A 26,494-nucleotide genomic window follows, 5' to 3' on the forward strand; every position below is an offset into this window, starting at 1 on the left:
AGAAAAATATATAGAGAGGAAATACAGTAGACAAGGAAAGTCTGAATATGAACAGTGGGAGTAGCTATTTAACAGAGCCAAGGCAGATGAAACCTAAGCCTGTGAAGGGGGGAGGGAATAATTCATGCCACAGAATCCAAGAAAAACTCAGGAATCAAAAGTACCAGACTCCTTTGAAGAGGTGAATGTGCGTGGAGCAGGCCTAAAAACAACAGGGAATTGATGGAAAAGTACTTATGAAGAACCCTTAGGCCACTACCCTCCTAGCCAAAACCAGCACTGCTTCATTAAAAATACTATGACAATCACGTTATACAATGTTAGCATTTTCTTTTAGTCACAATACAATGCAAAATGATACAGATGAAATTAATTTCATTTATGCTTAATTCCAAATATCTAAGATATGATCATTTCAACAGTGACTATATTTTATATTGATTTCAAAGTCAATATAAAAATATTAGTAACATGTTTTACATTACTTTCCATATTTATTTTTAAAATCCAGTGTGGAATTCACACTTACAGTACATTTCAATAGACTAGCCTCGTGGTGGCTACTATACTGGCAATGTAATTCTAGAAAAGAACCTGAAACAACAAGACATGAAGCAGGGAAGTCAAGACACTGGCCTGAAACACGCAGTGACTAAGTTTCTTCTACACTGCGTGATGAGATCCCATCTCACCAGGCTGTGTCCCTCTCTGACTCTGAGGCAACTTCTGTCATTTGCTAACCCCATCAGGACTATTAAAAGATGAAAGAACACCTCTCTAAGCAAATTGTTCAGTTCAAGCAAAGTGATGGCCTGACAACAGCATCTGGGTCTTCTCCCCAGTGACCTAAGGAAGAAGTACCCAAAGACACAATTACCCTAGAATGAAGTTCATGGCTCACTCACAATCAGCAATTTAATACTTCTTAAATACTAACAGATACAAAAGATCTGCAGATATTTTAGGAGAGATTGTAACACAGAAGAGTCCAAGAGAACCAAAACAAAATAGACTAAGATGAATAGGTAAAATTCAGAGAACAGAAGAAAACTTAAATTATGATGAATATCCTGAGACACAGTAGATGATACTGGATCCATGAAACAAAAGCAAGGCATAGGGAGAAGAAACACTAATAAAATAATAACATTCAGAAGAAAAACAACAATGTAAATTTTAGGAAGGTAAAAGAATTACATGTAGAAATTATAAAAAATAGTACAATAAAATTTCTGAAGAATCTAAAGAATTTTAGAAAGCATTGCAATTAGTTATGAAAATTGATGTAAAAAAAAAATCACATCAAAGTCCAATGTCCTCACATTTCAGACTCTAGAATTAAGGGGAGGAATCACAAAACTCTCAGAATAGAAAATGCAATATTCAAGTACAGGAGGTTGAGAAACAAGGAGAATTACAATCCAAAAAACAAGGGTTCCAAAGGAAGTATTCTATTTTAGAAATTTGCACCCTGAAGGTATCTAACAAGTATAAAAATAGCATAATGTTATTTTCAGAGGTGACAAGCCTCTCAGTGAAGTACTGAAGAGTATGTTTCAACCAAGAAGGGAAGGAACTCAAAATGAAACATTCATGGGACTTGGAAAACAAGGAAATCAACACAGGAGAAAGTGGAATAGGATTCACCAGGTTATCACGAGGGAAGACAGCAAAGTGATAGTCACATGATGAGCCTAAAAAACGTACAAACCAGAGAACACAAGCACAAGATGAAGAGCAGACACACTCTGTGCTGGATGCTTGTCTCAGCTCCCTAAACTCCAGTTCTGTTCTGTGAGGGTCACCAGGGCTTTGAACCCCTTCTTCCTCTGCCTCACCAAGATCCTCATTTCTCCTTGAGCATTTATCCCAGCGGACCTGGTGTTGCCTATGATCATATCTCTTCTCGGAGACACCTACCCAAACGTCACAGGAGTACTTGTCCCATTGCTTCATTCTGGGCCGTACTGTCCCAATACACCAGGTCCAAGGCTGTGCCTCTCCCTGAATGGAGTGCCACAGTTCCCCAGGCCCCTCGCGACGTAGTTTTGTTAGTCTGCCCCTCACATTCTCAGCATGTATCGGTTTCTCAGGCCACCTCTCAGAAGGAATGGTCCTCTGCTGTGCTGAACTTTCTTCACTCTCACTCACTGCTCCTCTTCATTCACAAACCTTTTTTCTATTGTTCATGAAAACCACTTTCCATTCTGCACAATTTCTCAGTATCTTCTCCAATCAGCTCTCTCCATATTTTAATTGTCCATCTGTATGATTTACCATTTTCTATTAAAATATCTACTGATGCTTCTGTTGCATCCACTAGACTTTAAAACCTGAATGCAGAATTGGGGTCTTATTAAAAATTTGAAATAAGGCAGTCCCTCAGTAAGTGTTTATATACTGAACTGAGATTGCTCAATTAAGTTTCCACAATCACAGTCTACACGAACATTCCTGCCTTTCCATATGCTTTTCTAGTATGAATTTCCCTGCATTATCATTCATGCCATCAGCACAAATATATGTTTTTGGGGTCAAGGAAGGGAAATAAAGTTTTATATCTCAAAACTAACAGGAGGAGACAGGTTGCTAAGACAGAGACTGAATAGAATGGGTGAGACAGCAGGCGATTCACTGGGAAGCAGGACATATGTTAGAAAAACTTTCTCGGCTGCAACTAAAGAACATGAGAATATAAAGGCAAAAGAGAAGTAATAGAGACTGTTTAAAAAGCACAGAGTTAAATAGGACTATTAAGTGTAAGACATAGAAAATAAAATGAGGAGAAAAGCAAGCAAGAGAAAAAGATCAACCCATCTTACACCTGTGTGCTATGCATGTACAGAGAGAGAGGAGGATTCCATAGGCAGCCAGACTCAGAAGGACTCGATAATACCAGCATGCACAGCCAAACTGGTGTCTCCAGTATTCAGTAGCAGGCTACCTTGACACATTTTGGTACAATCTTGCCATGGTCCATAGGGGTCCCATGTGAACGGGTCAGTCCTCTCCTCCACAGGGATGTTGAAGGAATAGTGTACATCAGGATTGTATAAGTTACCCACACATAACACCTCAATAAAAATACAAAGGGATAGACAGTTAATATATAAAGCATATATTCTTAAGACAGCATTTTACAATTAATCATAAATGCTAATCATTTAACCAGCACAGCCCACTAGTATTTTTTAAGTTAAGTCTTATTAATGTCTATTGAAATTTTACCTGCAAAACAAGCTCTTCTTCCAGTCGATCAGTACTATTAATTCTTTCCACTGAGTTATTTGATCCACTATACTCAAAAATAGCTCCTTGTATGTTGATCTCTTTTTTTGACATACTTACAACAAAATTTCCATTCAAAAGAAAATTCCCCTGAGTATCAGATAATGCTGTAAAAGAATAAAATATTGCTTGAGACAATAAAGTCAAACAATAGTAGAGAAAATTCAAATTTATCTTCTTAAATTGAAATCACTTCTGAAATTTACAGAATGTAAATATCAATTAATGTTAGGAAATGAACTTTCTTTTACTGTACTGAGGTATCTAATTTGTGAGTACAGAAGGACAAGCACAAAGGTTTTAAAATAAATCCACTTTTCTATTTGAGAAGGTCACTGTCAGTGAGACCTACAGGAAGGGACCTACAGGAAGTGGCAGGGCTGAAAGAAACCACAGTTCCAGCACACAGATCATCAAGTCAGTGTGGATCATCAGTGGAGGAAAAGACTGCTATACAACATCCTATTTACGTTTATCTTCTAACAAAATGTACAAAGCTTTAAATGTACAGGGTCAGTATTCTAAAAGGCCATTCAATGACTATATCATTCTCTAAATAAATGTCTGGATCGTTTTATAAAGAGTGGGTCCACACTATTGAAATATAATGTGACTAATACTCCTATCTTTCTCTCTCTTCAAACCCCTTCATCTCTTTCCCATTGACAGGTGTATATATAAATACACACACTCTGTATGCATATAAAACAATAGTATAGATTTAGAATTTATTTTTAAACATAAAATTTTATATTATCCACAATATTTAAAAAGGCAAAGTAATTTGGTGTTGAAAGTAACGTCTCTGAGTTCCAGTTGTTTATTTAATTGCTATTTGAACTTTGACAAGCCTTTTGGTCAGTTTCCTAAACTGCATAATAGAGCTAATAAAAATTTCTACCTTTAAAAGCTTTCAATCAGACTCAAATTTGGAAAATGTTTGTGAAAGTATGTCAACTATAAAGCACTATGTTATGTATTTTTAATTTTAAGAAACCGTATAATATTTAAATTTTATAATAGTAAAACTTCCACATTAGCAAAGTATTTTCTGTTTGCTTTACTTGTGTTAAACTTCTCAATGGAACAGCAATCTATACAGGAAACATTCATTTGGCATTTCAGGAAATCTCAGCCAAAAAATACAAGTTACAATTAAACTTTATAATAAATATGATACTCTTCTGAAAAAGCAATTCCGAGGGAATTACTGCAAAGTAAAATGGCTGTTTCTATGTACATGTGAACTAATTTAACTGTCTTAACATATTATTCAGAATTCACTGAGGCACAAATGAAATTTTATATTTATCTCATTAAAAAGAAATTCCTCAATCATTCCTTATGCCAGAATCAGCACTTTTTAAAAATTTTTCCTTAGCACATGTTTACAGTATGTAACGTTTATGTTCCTTGTAGGAGCTGTTACATGTACACAGCACAGTACATCTGCATTCCTTTTCTACAATCCTTTTCCCTTCCCTTCATCCTCTCTCCATCCATTTTCTGATGTCCTTCCTTTTTAGCAAACGTAGGTAGGCTGAGAAAAGGGACTACTGGTTACATTCATTCTAATGGAAATAAAACCTTAACAAATGATAGGAAAACTACATTAGTTACAAAGTTCATACACATAAATGTTTTCTAGTAATGTCATATTTATTTTACTTGCTTCAAATTAGATTTTGATAGTTTTCTTGCATTTGTAACTCCTTACAAAATAAATACTTTATTGATGGATATTTTTAACTTTAAAACTTGGGCAGATATATGTTTATACTTGGAACTTTAAAAAGATCCATTGAATGGGGCTGGGGATTTAGCTCAGCGGCATAAACGTCCGCCTTGCAAGCAGGCAATTGTGAGTTCAATTCCCAATACTGATAAAAAAAAATTTTAAAAAGACCCATTGAATTACTTAATGATAACATGGTAAAATATATCTAAGTCTATACACATAATATTTTTGTTGAAAAACAATAGTTGAAAACAGTTTCCACTGAAAAGTAATAAATCAAATAACTATATCAGATTTTCTATGGGAATCTTCTTGTGCTTATTGAGGCAAAACTGTCAAAACATAAAATTAATTTTTTTAGTGATACTGGGGATTTGAACACAGAGCCTTTGCACTGAGATATATCCTCAAATCTTTTTTTGAGACAGTGTCTCACTAAGTTACCCAGGCTTGGTTGACCTTGTACTCCTCCTGCTCCAGGCTTTTAGATTATTCAGATTACAGGCATGAACTTCCATGCCCAGGTCAGAATTAACCACTTTTAAGTAAATAACTCAATGTCAGTCATATATTTAAAGTGTTTATACAACCATTACCTTAATCTACTTCCTTCTTATCAACCCAGAGAGAAACCCAGTACCCACTGAGCAGCTGTACCTCTTACATTTGACTTTGTAAGGCCAAAGAAAATTCCTTAGGTAAGAGGATCAATATTCCCAGCAATAAGTGTAAATTATCTGGAATAATATGTTACTTTCATTTCTTATTAATGTGAAACAAAATTTATCAGCTCTACCTCAAAACCTACTCCAGCTTGGTGAAACACAGGTAAATTCACCTTTAAGATACTTCTAAGACCAAAAAGAAAGCTTGGAAAAATATCCTTTTCATGTTTGTGAAATTCACTAAACCTAGAAGCTAATTTCTCATAAATTAAGCCTAGATTCTAGGAATAGCTAAATTATAAAATACCTTGACTAAAGTCGTTTACATCTATAAATATGAAACTGTATTTTTTCTTTAACACAAGAGCTTTTTCAAAACTATATTTTAAAACTCCTATTACATGGAAGCAGACCACTATTCAAACCATCTAACTCCAAAGAGCTCTGTAATTAGTATTAAATAAAAAGAGAATTTTACTTTAAATACACATAGAACTTTAACTAAACATTCCTTTTGGTTATCTAAAATACTATTAAAGAAAAACACTGAATTTCAGAATTTCATATCCGTTCTCTTAAAGAACATATTTTGTATTGCTTAAGAAGAAAGTATAATTTACGCTGACCACATTCCTCCGTGAAACTGCCCACAAACCCCATATTGATTGCTGTTTACTAAAAGTGTTTACCAAGGTAATTGTCATCTTCTGGTTTTCCAGAATAGCTGTGCTGAAGAATTTCAATGTTTGTTGCTCCTTTGGGAATCTTTACAACAATATTGTAACCTGAAATACAATTTTATACGTGTTGAATTTCACAAAAAGCCGATATCCCAGAGGATATTACTGATGAATGGTTGAAAAAAAATGAACGGCATGGTCACTCTTCATTTCATTTTACCTTCGAAAATATTACAGTAATTATTCTTTTGAATCAATGTCTTAATGAACTGCACAAGATTGAGAAAAAATGGTTGTCGTTCAGAAACATGAGAGTTTATAAAATTCTTAAAGTACAACTTTTCCTAATTTTTCTTACTTCTAAAATTCTTTATATAGTTTAAAGATGGGCTTTCAACTATTCAGACACTTAGGACTTGTATTCATTTTTAAGTCTGGCTAATGTATTTATATTTTACACATTCTACTGGGAAAAGAATTTCTTTCTTTCTTTCTTTCTTTTTTATACCAGGGAGCAAACTCACAACCTCACACTTGCCAGGCAGGCACTTACACACTGCTGAGATCCATGAATTTCAAATACTGTCCACCAACACAGGAGATGCCAATATAACTAGAAAATGTCACATGATGTTCACAGAGACTTACTGAGTAGCAAATTTCATTATTAGAAAACAATTACTTTTTAAAGCCATTTTCCTTAAGCTTTATGTTTGTAGTGTAACAAACTGCAATCCCTACATCTACTCCCAATATTATACTGTAGTAAAATTGTCTTAATAGACTAACATTGAAAAATAAAAAATTTACTGAAGTGAAATGAACATCATATCTTGTTATAAGACTTAATTCAGCATATCTAGCATTACTTGAAAGAGTAAATACTTTATCAAATATACATTAAACAAGAACATGTATTTGTGACAAAACACTCATTACAGAGTGTGTGAATATTCTTAGGCTAAGTATACAACTAATTTTCCTCTATGATATTCTAGGTTTTTCTTTGTACTTTTTAATTAGGATTTCTCCATGTTTAATAATGAGCAAAAGAAGTTATAATTTTTCTAATGTACTATATTTGATAAATATGGGAAAAACTTAAGAAGTATAAATTTATAAGAACTTCTATTTATAATCGTGACGTCAGATCACCTTGGATGTTTTTAGAGCAACCTTATTTATATCTTACTAAGACCATCACATTTTAAATATAAGGTGATACATGGTGTATTAACTGCATATGCATTATATGCATATTGCTTGTAGGATATAAACCTCCAAGAATAATCTAAATTCACCCCCTTTTCTCTAACATACTCTGTTCAGCTACTTAAAGCCTTTGCTATTTCATTTTTTCAAGAAGGTAAGCATAAGGTATTAGGAAAGTGACAAGATAAAAGGAACCAGCAGGGGGCAGGCGTGTGATAAATGTGTTCACATTCTGTGAAGGACTTCTTCCATTACACATTAAGTCACAACATGTTTTTTTTCAAGGTTAAACACTTAATCTTAATTTGAAACATGTGTTTTTATTCTTAAAAAAATACTTTTCATCAAACACAGACAATGACAAGAAAACTGAAATCACAGACAAAAGCAATTATGTCCGTGATCTAGATACTTCTTGGGAAAGCAAATCTGAAGATAATTAGGAACCAACATTTTTTTTTATCGTTACTGAGGATTGAACTCACCACCGCCTGCTTGCAAGGCAGGTGCTTATGCCAATGAGCTAAATCCCCAGCTCCAGGAACCAACATTTAAATTGATGGTTTCATCCTTCATAATCAATTATCATTTTCAATATAACATTAATAAGAAACATAACAGATCAAGTTACACTAGTTATATAGCACTGAGTTTATTCTTTTGTCTCATAAATGCACCTTACATATTTTTAATAATTATATTTTCCTGAGCAAATAAATTTACTAATTTAAAGGCACTCTGTATATTGATCAGTTTTTCCATTGCTGGCATAACAATACTCAACACTCACAACGTAATATGATTTCAGTGGCTTCTATCTAGGCTCAGCAGATTCCTGGAAGGAACATCACAGAGAAAAGACATAGGATAGAGCAAAGTTGCTCTCCTCATTGTGGCCAGGAAATAGACTGGGGAAACAGTGCTGGAGGAAAGGGCCAGGGACCAGATAAAGTACCCAAAATCAGTCCCTGTACTCCTGACAGACACGTGCAAAAATGTACTTCATTAAGCCCTAGAGGTCTCCTGAACTCACAAAGTTTATCATCAGCATAACTGAAATATTGGATACAAAATTTCGTGTTTCATATTTAGGAAACTTGTCCTTAGTCATTTCAGATTGAAGTTATAGAGTACACAAAATAATACCAAACCACTACTACAACACTACCACTATATGCTCCAACATTATATCAAGTAAAAGGGAAAACTAGAAACAAATTCACAATGTACCATAGTGGGCACTGTTGAAGACACCAGCCATGGTCCTGCATGAAGAGTTATCTCCACCACACACTCCACATTTGTCTCTCTTGGCCTTGGAGTTTAAAACGTGATCACAGCCAGCTTGCTTCAAAATACAATTGTTAAAATTAATACTATACAAATGATTAGCTATAAACATGCTGCTTTTAAATTTACAAAGTTCTGTTTCCAAATATTCTTTCAATTAACAAGAAATTCAAACAGTTGGCTTTCTCAGAATATTTACTGGTCTTGTACATCGATATTTTAAAAAATCTATTCACATGATCTAAAAAACATTGTATTTCAAAAGATGCCCAGATACACACTGCATCAAAGTCACACACAGTGATATTTGAAAAAAGAGATTCTAAGGTTTTCTCAATCAATGTCCTGGGCAATAAAACTTAGGGATCCACACTGTGTCATTGACACAGAGATGTCTCTACTCATTAGCATTTGAAAATCTTTAAAGAAATATAATTTAGGTAACACATTAGACACTATAAAAAATTTTTTTATTATAAATCAATTTTTTAAAAAAAGTCATCAACTGGAAATAAAGTCAGATTCAAATAAATATTTGAAAGAAACAATTTATTTAAAACTAGCATACTACATTTATTGAAAGAATGAATAAAATACCTATAAAAATAAATGGTTTGTCACTGGGATTTCAGAAAATAAGTGTGGCTCCACTCTGTGCTTAACACAGGAATTTTTTTTTACTTCTTTGACTAGTTCTCTATGTTTAGTAACCAGCAGAAAAATTTCACAAGCCTTATGATTTAGTTTTTGGTACTAAGAATTGATCCCAGGGTTTTCACACTGAACTACCCCCCTGGCGCCCCTCTTTTTTTTCTATTTTTACTTAAACACAGTCTTGCTAAACCATGCCTAGGCTCAGCTCAACTTGTCATCTTCCTGCCTCAGTCTCCCAGAGTGCTGGAATTACTAGGATGTGACACCATGCCTAGTTTCTCATGAAAAATATTTCCAAAATAAACATCTTTATTGTATTGTCTGAAAGAAGGATGTATCTATACATTCAGATCTTAATCATATCTTTATTTGACTTTATATATTCATTTATATAAAGCATAATTTTTTCAGGCAACTTAGTAAACTTTGCTTAATATATAAGCTGTTTCTAACTTATGAGTTATTTTAAGTCTCTTTGATCACCTCATTAGCTCTTTGGGTGCAAGGCCTTAACATCTACGTAAATGGTAAAAGAAACCTATCAGTATGTAGGGAAATGAAATTAAATTTCTTCTTAACTAAAGAAAGGAGTTCATAGGAATAACTTGAAAGTGTTTAGAACTGCCCCAGTTCTCTAACCTGACACCCATTCTCAGCATCACTATCTGCATGTGTTTATCTGTCACCAGCAACCCTGCCAATCATCCCAGCTACCTACAGCTAGCCCAGCACATTCTGCAGAATTCTAAAGGGCAAAGCAAATCACATCTCTCCCTCCACTGATATCTTTCTATGGATCTCTAAGGAGTTACGACAAAAAGTACTTATAAAATCATTTGCTGGTCCCTAACTCCAATCTTGCTCCCTTACTTCCTCACTTTTGTGAAACCTTATCTTCGATGCTTAGCACAGAGCTCACATCATTGTGAAAATTTCTCAAAACCCATCACTTAGCTCTCAGGTTTTTTTTTGGTTTTTTTTTTGGTCTTTTTCCTTTTTACTGGTACCAGGGATCAAACTCACGACTGCCTGCTTGCAAGGCAGGCACTTATGCCGCTGAGCTAAATCCCCAGCCCCATACTTAGCTCTCTATAAAATAAAATGCTCCTCCCTGGACAGCCCCAGTGTGCCTCAGAGAGGACCTCGTGCCACAGCATTCTAATTGTTTACAGGCTTTCTTCCACCCCCTCGAATCTGTAAGGTAAGGACTGTGTTCTGTGTATTTATTCTGGTGAAAGGAATAATTTCTGACGTCTAGTAGCTACTTAGTGTTTGCTGAATGTTCATAAGAAGTAAGAAACAGGCTAGACAGAGAGGATTCTGTGGATTTGAGGACAGTAAAATGGTCACATTTGAAGTAGCAAAAACACTTTTCAACCCTTGCATCTTCTACCTTTTTAGGAAACTGTCAGCATCTTCATCTTGATGCTGAATACTATGGCATAGTAGAATCAGCACAGTAATTTTAAAATTATCTTCTTCAGCAAAGTTACAGAGACTGCCTAATTAAAAATCTAAGCATACTCCTATAGAATATGACATCAAAGCCTTCTTTATTGGAACTCATCGGTATTCTGAAGTAACAGCAATATTTGGCTAAAGAAACAGAAAGAAGTAGAAATAATATTTGGTTAGGGAAAGAGAAGAAAAATATTATCCTTAAAGTCACTTCAAATGTAACAGAAACATACCGTCCACTTACCCGACAGAGGCCTTGAACACAGATGTCATTCGTTTCAGTTCCACATGGAGTACCATCATCAACCCTGTCCTTTAACTGATAGAAATTAGTGGTTCCAGCAACCCGACAATAGAGTTTACAGCGATCTTTTATGGCAACTATTAAAAAAAAAAAAAGTCAAATTTTACATGTACACTCAAAAAGCCATGCGTTCCTATGTCTCAAAAACTTTTCTATAAAAGAAATATTCTAATTACTTACTACCACTGTACTTTGGAAGCCACCTCACATTAGAGGAAAGACCATTGATGTTGAAATGTATACCATCAAAATCAGAGCACTGCTTCTCTCGGAAGTCTTGCTTGCCTTTTGGACATGAATCAGTGTTACATGATCGAAATTTCATCCTGCGGCCCACACAGTACTTTCCTCCGTTTCTTGGCCTAGTCAAATTCATTACATTTTAAAGCACATCAGTACATTATCTCTGCCACTTATTTCCATAACTGTTTCATTGTTTCCAGGATCAGGCAAATCACTGACATTGCACTAAGATTTGTTTTTTCTTTAATTTTAATGGAAACATGCAATGGGTTTTAAGCAATTCCCTGCTAATGAATTATAAAACTATCCACGGGGGGCCTGGAGAGCAGAAAGAGGGGAAGGGAAGGGGAGAGGGGAAGATCATCTAACAAAAAATTAATGATAGGATTTTGTTTTTAAAACTTCAAAAAAAGGTCTGGCATTTTTCTAGGGAAAAACCTGTGTAATGAGTCAAACATAGTAACAAGAGAACAAGAGAAGACACTGTAGTAAAAGAAAACACATGATTCTTTGTTATGTATACCCTACATAGAACTCAGTTCAAGCAGTTTTGAGATATCAATCTATACTCATCTCTTTTCAACTTACACTAGAAAATGAGGATTCTTCAAAAGTTTCACAATATAAATGCCTCTATATGATTTAGCTATTCTAAAATTCAAATGAATTGTCAGGTTTTATTCAGAGTATACCAAATTTCTGGATAAAAATACTTATTAAGACATTAAGGAAAGTGTCACATTGCTTACCAGTTTATATTTCATACATACAATAGAAACACTTATTCAAAAATCTGTATGCAATTGGAAACTCTTAAAAATAGTTTAATAAGGAGATATGCCTTAGTACTTATTCAGTTAGAGACAGTGATATATCTAGAACCTGAGAAGCAGAGAAATAAAATGTGATCTAACGAATTAGGCAAAGCAATAAACTAAATAACCAAATTAAATATTTTGTCCAGTCAAGCCAAAACATTAGTGCAAAGAGCCAGAACCCTTCCTAATACTAACTGTGAAATGCCATTATATTACTGCCACTCCTATCTGTAACTGTTTCTTAATTTTATACTGTCAGAAAACAAAAAAAAAGTACATTAAAATGCTTCTCAGTTAAGGTTATAAAATGCAATCTATTTAGACCTTGTTTTACAGTCCAAATCTACAAAGTTATAAAACAATAATATAGTTTAAAGTATTCCAGAAGTTTTCTGAATCTCAGAAACTTACAAACTGACCTCCAGTTTTAGAAGTGAATGAAACAGATGTTTATTTTCTGGTGCCTTGAGATAATCTTAATTTACAATGACATAAAAAAAACATACTCAGGACGATTACAGAGCCTGGTTGTGCTTTTGATTCCACCTCCACATGTTCTTGAACATGGACTATAAGGCCCCCAGGGTCCCCATTCGCCATCTACAGGACGTGTCTCCATTTCCTTGTTTACACACAGCCCGTGGCGGCAATGCTATAAAAAATAATAAGCACACAACAAGGAATAATTCGTGGATATCCAGTTACAGCATCGAAGTAATTATAACAGCATTGGAAAGATTGGTACAATAATCTGTAAACAATCAGTACAATAATCTGTAAACAATTTGAAACTTACTAAGAAATAAGATTACATTTGTTACCAATTTATAAACATTTCCTATTTGCTGAGCAACTGCAAGATCTGTGCTTTTGAGATTTAGAGTAATACTGGGGAGAAGAGAAAAACTAAACAGTAGAACGGAAAATGGTATTTTTTAAAAAGATACAAATAAATTTTAGTTAAAACACTGTATATTTCCATGCTTTCAGTTTTTACTCCAAGATACATTTGACTTTCTCACTCTTTTAGATAACTTTCTATGCTTATCTCATCCAAAGTCCCAAATAATGAACTTTTTCTTACTTTCATCAATAAAATGGAAACTCGCAAAAGAATCTCCTCATAATCTCTCAGAACTCCTACTTACCCAACAGAATCTGAATCCAATACTCATGCCACTAGTACAATGATAACTGCGTGACCTCAGTCCATCTCTCCACCTGCACTCTTAATCCTATCCTTTCTCGTTCCTCAAAACATCACTGCAATCTCTCTACCATCTGTCCTAAGTCATAGTTTAAATGATCTCTAACCAATGCACCCATATACTGACACTGTATGAACTAGTTACAAATGTTCAGGAAAACTGACAGCAAACAAACTTTTTTTGCAGTGCTGGGTCTGGAACTCGGGCCCTCACAAACGCTAAGCAAGCCCCCTTCCATTAAGCTACATTCCAGCACTTTGGTAGGATTCTGATGGAGTAATTTATTTTTATTATCCCATGTTTGCAGTGTATGATTACACTCATCGTGGAGAGTTGGTACATATACATAAAACGTCTTAATCCTCTTTACATTCCTTCCCTCCCCTCTTTCTTGCTTTTCTCCATTCCTCATCCCCTTTCCTTTTATAAGCTGCATCTTTCAGTTTTGATCAATTTTATGATTACAATTTAAAAACTGGCTTGCATTTATTGGTCATTGTGGTAAAATACACATAAAATTTACCATCTTAACCAGTTTTACGTGTTCAGTAGTGTTAGTATATTTACATTGTTGTTCAACCATGTCCAGAACTTTATGTTATAAAGCACTATGCCATTAAATAACAATTCCTATGTCCCTTTCTTTATGTTCTTGTAATCATTATTCTTTCTGCTCCTGAGAGTTTTAATATTGCAGATACTTCATAGAATTGGAACCATCGAGCATTCAGCTTTTTGTAAATGGCTTATTTCACTTAACAAAATGTCCCAAAGTTCATGCATGTTATACCCGACCTCAGAACTTCCTTTTTAAGGATATCTAATATTCCATTGTATGTTCTTGGTTCATTTTGTGATGCTATGTAACAGAATACTTGAGATTGCATAATTCATAAAGAACAGAAATTTATTTCTCACAGGTCTGAGAATTCTTACATCAAAACACTGCTATCTTCCAAGATAACACTGTGCATGCTGCATCCTCTGAAGAGGAGGAAGACTGGACTCTCACAAAGCAGAAGGCAAAAGGAACAAACAAGTACCCTGCTATAAGCCCCTTAAAAAAGGCATTTAACTTGTACATAAGAGCAGAACTTAATCACCCCTAAAAAGCCCTACTTCTCAGTATCATTGCATTGGCTATTATATTTCCTCATAAAGTTTGGAGAACACACATTCAAACCATAGCTTAGATATATCCCACATTTCATTGATCCGTCCCTTTAAGGACGGTCACTTGGCTGCTTCTGCATTCTGCCTCATGTGAATAATGTACTATGAACATGAGCGCACAAATACATTCTCAAGGCTGTACTTTCAATTCTTTGGAATACATATCCAAAGTGAAAATATTGGTTTCTATGGTGATTCTGCTTTTAATTCTTTGAAGGATAGTTATAAAGTTTTCCATAGAAAACTTGGCTTATATTTTGAGTTTCGTTCCTAGTAAATAGATTTTTTTTGCACTTTGAACCGCATCCCTGACAATTTTGTTTTATTTTTTTAAATTTGGAGACAGATCATGCTAACCTGTCTAGACTGGGTTCCAACTTGCATTCCTGAATCAAGCTCCCAACATGCTGAGATTAAAGGTGTATGATACCATGCTTCGCTAATAATTTTTATCTTATACAAAAGAAGTGTATCAGCTTATGCATAATCAAAAGTTATAAAAAATTTTACCCTTTACTATAGATGGTTTGAGAGTACTTCTTTAGATCATTTCCATGAAGTATTTATTTCTTTAACTCCAAAAACAACAAATGCAACCACAAAGCCTTTCTTAATTCTCACTTTCCTACTAGCCCCTGGCATGATTCTCCTTGGAAGAGTGATCTGCACTCACTATCTAACCTACTTGGCTTATTTTCTCATAACCTCACGCCACCCGGGGCTTAAACCCCAGTCCTCTTTGGACCTGCTCATGTGTTGGTCACCACTGACTCACGTGCTCCCATAACTAATGGCCAGTCCTCATTCTGTCTTCCCTCATTTATCTTCATTCAGTACGTGACACAATAACTCTTTCTCTTTGATCCTTTTTCACAGCTTCATCTGCCATTCTTTCTTTTTATATTATTTTTTCTTTTGCCTACCTCAATACTGCACCACTCTTAGCTCTATCTTGGTCCTTCCTGATTGGTGAACCACCACTTAATCACTGTAAGTGACAGGTGGCCTCTGTTTCTACTCTTGCTCTGTACAATGCAGAATGACTCCTTTTACAACTTAGTTTTTAAACTGGGTCAAGTCAGGTTATGAGACTCTTCAAATCCTTCAATTAGTTTACTCTCTGTAAAGTTTTTCCAGTGGCCTGCAGGGCTCTACATAATATTCCCTTAGTTACTTTCGACTAGTCTCATTTTTCCTTCCCTTTACTGCAAATGAAATTCCTTCCTCGATCTTCCCTGAACACTATAGTCTTAGGAGTTCAGCTTTTCTTCTCATCCCACACTCACCCCAGATATTGTCATAAGTAATTCTCTCACCTCCTTTAAAACAGCTCGCTTGGTAAATTCATGTAAGGTCTATCTTGAACACTACACCCTAAATTGCAATCTGCCTTCTCCTACAAGAAAATTAAAATCCTTTGCCTACTGTATTTCCTTGTACATGACATTGATTAGGTCCACAGTGCTACTTTATTAATCATTTAACACTCTAGCCTGCCTCTAGAATGTAAGCTTTCTGATGTCATGTATCTTGTCTGCTTTGTTCACACACATGTCTCTAGCACCTATAATAGTGCCTCAAATAGCAGGCCCTTGGCAAACCTTTGTTGAATGAATAAATCATATTGTCAAGTTAATTAGCAGTCTGAATGATGCCTTACATCCATGAGAACAAATTATCCACCATAAGATAGGCATATTACAAATAAATGAAAACAAAATCTCAAAGTAGAATATACTATGAGAAAGTGTAATTTATGGGGCTCTCCCAGGAACAATTAAAATAATCCTCTTTCTTGAATACTGTGTGTGTACACATATATATGTTTATAATTTATGTACATAATCTGTGCAATCAGGAAATCAAAAGGATAGTACGTTTTCATCATGTAGTAAAATTAACGCATTATTACAATTAAAGATTCACCATGGCTTCATACATGTTGATTTACTATTCAAAATATTTAACATAAAAATTCACTTTATAAGATAGTCACAAGATTAAAAGACCATAGGACAGTGATGGTGAACCTTTTAGAGCTGTCAATAATACACACAGCCCACAGCGCATTCATGCCACAGATTTACAACAATTACTATAGAAGATTGTTAAGACAAAATTATAAGGTACTTTTGAAAATGTCCCTTCAGTAAGAAGCCATTTAATAATGAATACAGCTAAAATATAGGGCTCACTGTTTTTAATCAATAAAAGAACTGTATCTGTCATGACCCACATGATATACCCTAAATGCCACTTCTGCCCTTCATCTATTCTGATTTTAAAGGGTTTTTAAGTTTATCTCATTATCTCATTGCATTTACCTTGAATCCCAATGAATCCATGACAACCATAGCATCTCATTGGGTGATTATTCAAATGGCTAATAAACAAATGAAAAGATATACAAGATAGATAATCAGGGAAATGTATATTAAAACCACAATGAGATTGCATTTTATACTACTAGAATAGCTATTCAAAAGAAAATATTAACAATATCAAAACCTGACAAGGAATGCAGGGTAACTGAAACTTTCTGTACAGCTCAAGTGAATCTGAAATGTTGTACATGGTTTCAAATTTTGTTTGATATTTTCTTATGCAGTTACGCATATTCTCACTGTATAACCCAGCAATTATACTTTAAAAGAAACGCAAACATGTCTATAAAAAGGATGTTTGTAAAAATATTCATAACAGTCAGAAAAAAATCTGCATGTCTTTTGGCAGAAGAATAAACAAATTAGGTACTTTGTATAACTGAATTACAACACCATACAAAGGAATGAGTGCTGATGAGTACTTTATCCACAATAATGTGGGTAAAGCAGCAAAATATTATGCTGATAAAAAAGCCTGATCTATCCTCTTGCTCAAAAGAAACATATACAGTAGGTTTTCATTTACATTAAGATTAAGAAAATACAAGCATCTCTTTGGAAACAGAAATCAGAACAGAATTTGTCTCTGAAAGGAAGGAAGATGAGATTGAATTTTTAGAACAGTAGACATGTTCAATTTATGATTGGAATATTACATCCATGTTTGTTAAAACTTATTAAAACACACTTTTTAAATCTAAGGATTATACTTATATACATTAGAATAAAAAATGCTAATGCCCAAATTGCATTTTTAGTATTGCAATAAATTAGCTATAATAAATACATATCTTGAAATTTTTAAATATATCAGCCAGTATTTTGTCCATACGCAAACAATCCTGAAGGTTCATGTCATATAGCAAACTTTTTTAAAAATTTCATTTATTTATTTATTTATTTGGCACCAGGGATCGAGCTCATGATCTCACACTTGCCAGGCAGGCACTTATACCCCTGCATCCCCAGCCCCATGTATATAGTAAACTTTAAAACTTGCTAAAAAACATAGTAAGGCCCAATCTTATATTTAAATCAGGTAAATATCTTGGGACATCTAATGGGTTATAATCGGTAGCTAGCATTCCAATTTCAAATAGGGTTGTGCTTCTGCTTATCATGATAGCTACTTTAACAAATGCACCACTGCCCTCAAATAGCTACTTACTAATATTAGTCACAGAAAATAAGGAAGGAAAAAAAGGGCAGCACTGTTAATAATTCTTTACCCCTAAGTAGAAACATCAGATCAATTAAAGATCAGATTCTAAGATTCAGCAATGGCTAAACTAAAAAAGGCTCACAAAAATGCTGATCCTAAACTTACATAAAGGAAATTAGTCTTATATCATTTTAATGAGTAGGTCAGCTACTACAAAAATTGCTAATTTTTTTTTTAGCATGATCAATCTTTACAGAAAACACACATCTTTTAATGGTAAGGTGATCTGAAAGAAAAACAGTAGCTAGGGGGCTGGGGATTTAGCTCAGTGGCATAAGCACCTGCCTTGCAAGCAGGCAGTCGTGAGTTCGATCCCTGGTACCGATAAAAAGACAACAACAACAACAAAAAAAAAAAAAAAAAAAAAAAAAGAAAGAAAGAAAACCAGTAGCTGGTAACATTTCCATAGCAACATTGGGGGAAACTAAGTTCAGCTACTGAATTGTATTTATTTTTGAGGAGTTTTCCTTTTGCTCAATGTGAAGATAAAAGAAGCTGCAGCAGAAGCCAACTCATTGGAAGAACAGGCATCTTTTGTGTGACAGCTCAAGGAAACCTGATAGATTAAAAACACTACAGAATGCCCTGGCTGATGATGTAAAAAGGACTTCACCCTGGAGCACAAAGCACAATCTGATTCTATTTCCACACGTAACATATTGTATTACAATAATGAGCCTTATCATTCTGCAATGGATTAATAGTTTTAGATAATACCACAATTAATTGTAGGACAGTAAAGATGCAGTATAGTAGGCAGTTTTTTTTGGGAGGATCGAGTATTTTTTATGCACTTAGAACCATAAAGACTTGAAGAAGCCACTTAAGCATTCAACTATCCTTAACTGATCATTAAGGGATAAAATACGTGCAATAGAAACATTTTTGAATTGGGAGGATTTGATGAAATAGTGGTGTCTTGATGTCTGCATGAATTTTCATGAAAAGACTATAATGTAGTTCTATATTTACATAATTTTATGCAATTTCAATTTCATCTATTGAATGTTTCAAAATGGATAAAATTGAATATTAATTCAGTTCACAGTCTACAACATCTAACAAACAGGACAATAGCTGATTAGAATCTGGCAGCAAATAATGAACAGAGTGCCAAAATACAGAGCAATCACATCCTTGGATAAACTCGTGCTACAAGACTCACCCTTGGAGGAAACCTACCATCCCAGGACCACAGTTGGTTCCGTCTGCCAGCGGCATGTGATGCGTGCGACAGCCCTTGCGAACATCGTCTGCTCTAGTGCACCACAGACGTCGGCACTGTTTCTGCAGAGCGACAGAAGGCAGGTGAACAGCACCACACTAAGTCTAAGACATCAGTTGATCAGTTAGTTCATCTACTTCCCGAGCTTGTGGTCACAGTTGAAAATAATCTGCAAACATCCTTACTAAATATTTTCCAGCTACTGATTTCCTCTAAACACCACAAAATAGCATCATTCATTTTCAAAAACAAAATTTAAGCTCTGTTTATACAGGCAACAATGGGAGAAAAGAAACAGAGTGCAAACATTTAAAATTAATAGAAACAGCCAGACCATCCTGTACACCTGCTGCCATCAGGAAGCTCACTTCCCTCAGGTATGGGTAGGGAGAAACAGCCAGATACACCCCATGTACCCACAGGCCACCATTAGAGATGCTTGCTTCCTGTGGGAAGCTGACACAGGCTAGAAATCAGACAAGCCTGCCCCTGTGTACCTGCTGCCATCAGGGGAGTCCTGGTATAGCCATATAGGCTGGGGAAGACACAGCATCCCCACCATGCACCATGGCCATCGGGGAAGTCTTAGTGTAGCCACACAGATCTGGAGAGTCCACCACATGCCCCACTGCCACCCTAGTAACCTGAGTTTGGAAAAACCCCAGGGCCTGGGCATTTCCCTCCACCACACAGAGGCAGTCAACCTGGGAAGCACCTGAGGCTCTGCAACCAGTTTGTTGGGAGGAACCCAGAAAAGTATCAAGACAAAGGAGGAAAAGGTAATCTCAGACCTCCAGCCCACACAGAACAAGCCTGGGAAATACAGACACAGAAGAAACTAAGTCACACACCTGAAATCTCTGAAAGGACAGCAACTGAAGTAAAGGCAGAACTCCATGAGAGTATAAAAGTAATCTAATCAGAAATTATGTCTCAGGTAAAAGAAGAAATCACAAACATAATGAAAGAATTGCTGAGCATATCTACAGAAGACATAGATAAAAGAAGAGGAGCAATAGAAAATGATGGAAATTTTGAATGAACAATACAGGAAGGAATTATAATGCAAAAAACAGATTCAAAGAGATATTCAGGAAATAAAAACTCCATCAAAAACTGACAAAACCACTTGAAGGAAACTGAACTCAGACTTTCAGACCTTAAGGACAGGATTGCAGCTAGTGATTGTGAAGGGAAAGAGCTCTCAAAACTAAGGAACCAGGAAATAACAATTCAATGGCTGCAAGACAATGCAGAGAAAAATAAGTATGACAGAGGTCAGTGAAAAAGCGGGGGCCAACACAAATGATGTAAACAGAGTATTTACAGATGCAATAGCAGAAAACTTCCGAAACATGGGGAAAGGACCTGGCACACAGATACCATCCTGGCACACAGAAAATTCCAACGACCTATAACTAAAATAAATCTATACCCATACATAAAATGATCAAGATCCCAGAAATTCAGCACAAGAACACAAAATTAAAAGCTATTAGAAAAAGAAACAGATCGCCTATAAAGGAAAACCCATCAGAATCATGACAGACTTCTCAACACAAACCATCATCAAGTCAAGAAGAGCTTGGAGTGAAGTGTTTCAAATTCTAAAAGAAAACAACTTCCATCCCAGATTGATAAGATACTTCCATGATAAAGAACAACAACGGAAGGAATTCACAACCACCAAACCAACCCTACAAAGAGCACTGAAGGATATTCTAGAGACAGATAAAGATGACATTCTCCAGGAACAGCAGCAGAGGAAGATCACCTAACAGGACAGGCAATTAAATGAATGGAAAAAGTAGGGGAACAACAGCAAGAGGACAGCATGGCAGAGATGAGCCAATGCATGTAAGCTGTAACCATTAATGTAGACAGTCTCAAATTACCAGTAAAAAGAAACACAGGGAGACTAGATCACGAAACAAGATCCATCAGTACGCTGTATATCAAAAATACATTTAACTCAGAAGGAAATTCACAGACCAAAAGTCAAAGGAGAGAAAACAATTGTTCGATGGGATGAGGACCCATAAAAAAGCAGGGGTAGCTTGCCTATCAACCACAGAATGGCTAAGGAAGATCTGGTATTTTCATACAATGGGAAGAAGGATAATCTTGAGGCTGTTGTAGGTAAAAGGATGCAACTTGAGATCATGTTCATGGGTGAAATGGTTTAGATTCATATGAGTGAACATTGTGTTATCTCCTAGTATAAAAATTGGTGTCAGTGGGATCCCAAATGTACAATAGATATTGTGAAAGTGATAGAGGAGGAAATATCCAAAAAGGGAAGGTGATAATCAGTTAATTTCCTATTATCTTATTTTGAATTCCTCCATTGTTTTCACAGGTTTTATTTAGGTTTGATTTTATTCTGTCTTGTTTTGTTTGATTTTACTGTGTCTGATGGTATGGGCAGCTATTTTGAAGATAACAGTGTATTATGGTAACTATTGCTAATTTCCTATAATCTGGTTTTGAAGTCCTGCATCACTTTAATTGTTCCATTCTGATTAGCTTTATTCTGTTTGGTTTGGTTTGGTTTATATCTTTAAAATTAAAAAAAGCAAAAAACAAATTCAGCAGACATTTTTCTCGCTTTACAAAGACTTTTTTATTGCAAAATGTTATTCATAAAGGTCTTAAAAAACTTTTGATATAACTGTGGAATGTATGAATAATGTACATGAAAATAGTTTAATGTACCAGGGTTTACTATTTTGTGAATATAAAGCACACTTTCAAATTTTGAACATAGGGTTCTGATATTTTCACATGAAATGAAGTCCACAGAGGGCCACAGGAACAATACCCAGTAAGTATCCTTTTATGAATTTAAATTCAAAGTTTGTCAAGTAGACACTCTGGGTGAGAAAGAAATGTGTATTTGTAATAAAATAGTAAGGCAGAGGTTCCTTCTCCCATGGATGTTCTTACTAAAATCTGTGATTATAAAGTTAAGGGTTTAGGAATAATATTACGATGTGGAAATAAGTTTCATGTCTCCCCAGTCATTGTTTCTAGACATTCCCTCACTCAAAATTCAATAAACATTAATTCTGTGCCAGTTACTATGTTCCAGATCAAAACTAGAAACTGGGAATAGAGGTAGAGTTTCCCTTAAATTAAATGATTAGAAACAGAAATGTTTAAGATTTGGGGCTTTTCTTTTTTCAGGTCTTGGAGTGTTCACCAATAAATGAGGTAGCTTGTGGATGGGACCCAAGTATAAACACAAAATCTATTTATGACTCATATGCACTTTATATATATAGCCTGAAGGCAGTTACTGAGTTGCATGCAGTCAGGTATGAACTTTTTGCTTGTAAGGTCACAATAGCATTCAAAATTTTTCAGATCGCAGGACATTTCCAATTCTAGATTTTCAGATTAGGGAAGTGCAACATGCATGTATTATTTAAATGAATGAATAAATTTGCATTCCTATTCCAATGTTCTTTTTTTTTTTTTTTTTTTTTTTTGTCTTTTTCGTTTTTTTTTATCGGTACCAGGGATCGAACTCATGACTGCCTGCTTGCAAGGCAGGTGCTTATGCCACTGAGCTAAATCCCCAGCCCCTATTCCAATGTTCTTGACAATCAGTAAAGCAAGAAACAATTTACCTCAGGTGTGTAACTCATGGAGAAAGTAGAATACCTACTCTGCTTGGAAAAATTAGGCCTGAAGTCTTTTTTTTTTTTTTTAAGATTTTTATTCTAAACTAAATTCTAAACTTATACAAACATGATTATAGATTCAGAAAAAATGTTACAATCAAATAATTCACTGGAAATTATGAAAAAAATTCTCAAAGTAAATTAAAAAGTAATAGCTTCATGAAAATTAAATAATATGCTCCCAATTTAATTCTCTTGAATCCAAATCTATGTAAAAGAAAATGTAGTTTATTAGATTCCTGAGGTCTTGAAAAGGACTCACTAGCAAACCATCTACCATTTACCCCCAAAATAATATTATTTGAAAATAAAGAAATTTAAATATTTTTACTTTTCAAGTCATACATTTGCTCTGTAACTGTTTTCTAAGTGAGAATATATCACAGTGATCTGTAGAGGAACACAAAGATCACTCATATGTACCTAACACTATCTGACACAAATAAGTACTCCATTAGTTTTAGGTTCTCATTTTTAATCCCTTTCCTCCAAACACTGAATTTTTCATAGACTTAAAAGCTATATTTAGTTCATCTTCCACTCAAGAGAATAAATGTGCATTGTGAAATATATATATTTTTTTAATTGCAAGTTCAAAGTATATGATGTTTACCTTTATCTTTAGGGAATGGCTACATGTCCCAAACATGTCAGGACTCCTTTTATTATCTATTCCTTTCCTATCTACCTTCCTTCAAGCTCTAGACCCACTTTACCCACTTTCAGTATTATTATCATCATCATTATTCTCATTATTATTATATTTCAGTTCATGCTTGTGATGTATAAAGATTAGATTTCTGGAGGACAGTTGCGCAAGAACCTGACTCACTGAAATGTTTTACAGCCTGTTCCCCTCCCGCTTCTCCCTGCCCTCACACTCTTGGCCCCTTCCTATTTGCAAAAAATCTATCTCCCTGTTTTCTTTCATTTTCCTCTTTATTTGTACTCTAGATTATTCAAAGTAAAGGAATTTTATGGTATCTAAATCTGTATAATTTAATTTCCCTCACTTTGCATGTTGTTTTCAAGGTGTATCCTTTAACTCCTACAAATGTCATGAACTTATTCTTCATTATAGCTGGATATATTAGTATGCCAGAATATATACTTATAACATAAGCTTTATCCATTCGTCTGTTGTTGGACATTATAGGCCACTTCCAAGATTTAGCTATCATGAAATATGCTGCTATAAACATTGCTAAGTTTGTATCTCTGTAATACAATGTTTTTAGCTCTGTGGGGGAAATAACTAGGTGAACACTTAAGTCAAACAAAAGTTCTACTTTTAATTTTTGAGAAATTTCCATACTGATTTTCATAATGGTTGTACTAGTTTACATTCAAACAATGTGGTAGGGTTCTTTTCTATCCACAACCATGCCAGCATTTGCTCTTCCTTAATTTCTTGATAATTGCCATTCTTTCTGCCATAAGATGAAATCTTAGTTTCTTTCAATTTGCATTTCTATAATGGCCAGAAATGCTGAACACTTTTTCATGTTTATTTATCATCTGGACTCTGAGAAGTTCATCTTAGTTTCCATTTTTAATTGGGTCACTTATTGGAGGGGTCTAATTTTTTGTGAATTCTTTATGTATTCTACATTTTAGTCCTCTGTCTGAAGAAGAGATAGTAAATTTTGCTCATATTATACAGGTTATCTGTTTATTCTAATGATTGTTTCCTTCTCTAATAAAAGCTTTATTACTTGTGCAGTTGGGAGCTCTATTGAGTTCTTGCCTACTCCAGTGATTTCAAGAATTTAACCTGTTTTATCTTCCACTAATTTATTTTGACTTTTTCCTTTGAAACTGCATTAATGTGTGCTTTTTTTCTTTTCTTTTTGTTTCTTTTTTAGTTTTTGGTATGTCTAACTAATGATTTACCTTTTTTTTTTTCTTTCAAAGAACCACCTTTTCAACTTGTTGATATTTTATATTTTTTTAGTCTCAATTTCATTAATTTCTCCTCTGATCTTTATGGCTTCATTAAATTGTTTGAGCTTGAATTGCTGCTGCAATCAATGCTCACACTAGAAAAATGGAGCAAATGAAAATAAATAACCTAATGATGAACTTCAATATACCCGAGCAACAAAACAAACAAACAAAAAAAGCCCAAATAAAACAGATATGTGAAAAACAACAATAATCCAAACCCAAACTGAATTTAAGGAGGGAAATCATAAAAACCATAGCAGAAATTAATGAAATTGTGATTTAAAAATAAAAATTATGAAGGAGTTGAAAAGTTGGTTCTTTGAAAGAAAAACATACAACCCATTAATCAGACTTATCAAAACAGAAAAAAACACTCACATTAATGCAGCTTGGAAAAAAAAGCCTTGGAATTTTCTATGACTCACTGAGTATTTAAGTTTCTAGGTGTTTACAGCTTTCCACAGTTTTATCTAAAATTGATTTCTAGCTTTAATTTACTACGGTCTGATGGTAAATATGGGGTGACTTCGATTCTCTAGCATGTATTTAAGAATATTTTGTGGACCAGTATGTGGCCTGTCCTGGAGAAAGTTCCGCACACTGCTGAGAATGTGTTGCAGTTGGGTTGTATATTCTGTTTGATAATTATTGTATATTAGTTCCTTTGTTCCTATGTGTGGTTCAACTGGTTCACTGTTGACTTCTTTTAGTTGATCTCTCTTTGTAAAAGTGGGATATTGAGGTATCTGCTATAATAGTGCTAGCATTTATTTAATGTTTTATGTCTCTCAGCATGTGTTTCCTGGTATGTGCTCTAATAATCAGAACTATATGTGCTCTAGTATTCAGAGCACATATATTCACAAATGTTATCTCTTCCTGTTGGATTTTTCTCTTAACCAGTATGTATTGACAGTTTTTGCATCTTCTGATCATCTTTGGCTTGAAGTTTACTTTGTTTGAAAGTAAAATTGCTACCCCTGATTATTGTAGGGGCCTTAGTTTATGAAATGTTGTTTACCATTCCTTAATTTTTATTCTGTGAATATTTCTTTCAATCAGATGAACTTCTTGAATGCAATATACTGTTGTTTTTGAAGAGAATAAAATCAAACAAACTAAAACAGAATAAAGCCAATCAAAACAAATCAGTATAAGTGACACAAGACTTCAAAATTGTTTTCAGACTGCAGTGTTTTTGTTTTGGTTTGGTTTGGTTTAGTTTTTTGATCCTGTCTGCCAATCTATGTGTTTTAAGAGGGGAATTGAGACCATTAACATTGACAATTATTACTGAAA

The 26,494-nt window shown here is 34.6% G+C and overlaps 1 protein-coding gene across 8 annotated transcripts in view; it reads right to left on the reverse strand.

Moving 5' to 3' along the window:
• Adamts20 (ADAM metallopeptidase with thrombospondin type 1 motif 20) overlaps positions 1-26,494 on the reverse strand; it is a 164,573-nt gene that overhangs the window by 73,511 nt on the left and 64,568 nt on the right. For 5 of the 8 annotated variants that reach the window (XR_010049214.1, XR_010049215.1, XM_063254584.1 and 2 more), the window contains 8 exons: positions 19,520-19,624; positions 12,857-13,002; positions 11,470-11,651; positions 11,230-11,366; positions 8,814-8,931; positions 6,381-6,476; positions 3,229-3,395; positions 2,945-3,074 (listed from right to left, as the gene is read on the reverse strand). Coding sequence is in view for 4 of the 8 variants with exons in the window: in XM_063254584.1 (XP_063110654.1) it covers positions 2,945-3,074; positions 3,229-3,395; positions 6,381-6,476; positions 8,814-8,931; positions 11,230-11,366; positions 11,470-11,651; positions 12,857-13,002; positions 19,520-19,624 (1,081 nt within the window). In the remaining 4 variants the exon portion in view is untranslated. Of the gene's footprint in view, positions 1-2,944; positions 3,075-3,228; positions 3,396-6,380; positions 6,477-8,813; positions 8,932-11,229; positions 11,367-11,469; positions 11,652-12,856; positions 13,003-17,055; positions 17,115-19,502; positions 19,625-26,494 lie in introns of those variants that run through there. The other 3 variants (XR_010049216.1, XR_010049217.1, XM_063254586.1) reach the window with 3 other exon arrangements.

Source organism: Cavia porcellus, unplaced genomic scaffold (assembly GCF_034190915.1).
Source record: "Cavia porcellus strain 051 isolate PalLab524CR breed Dunkin Hartley unplaced genomic scaffold, mCavPor4.1 scaffold_8, whole genome shotgun sequence".
In the NCBI taxonomy this organism is placed as follows: Eukaryota; Metazoa; Chordata; class Mammalia; order Rodentia; family Caviidae; genus Cavia; species Cavia porcellus.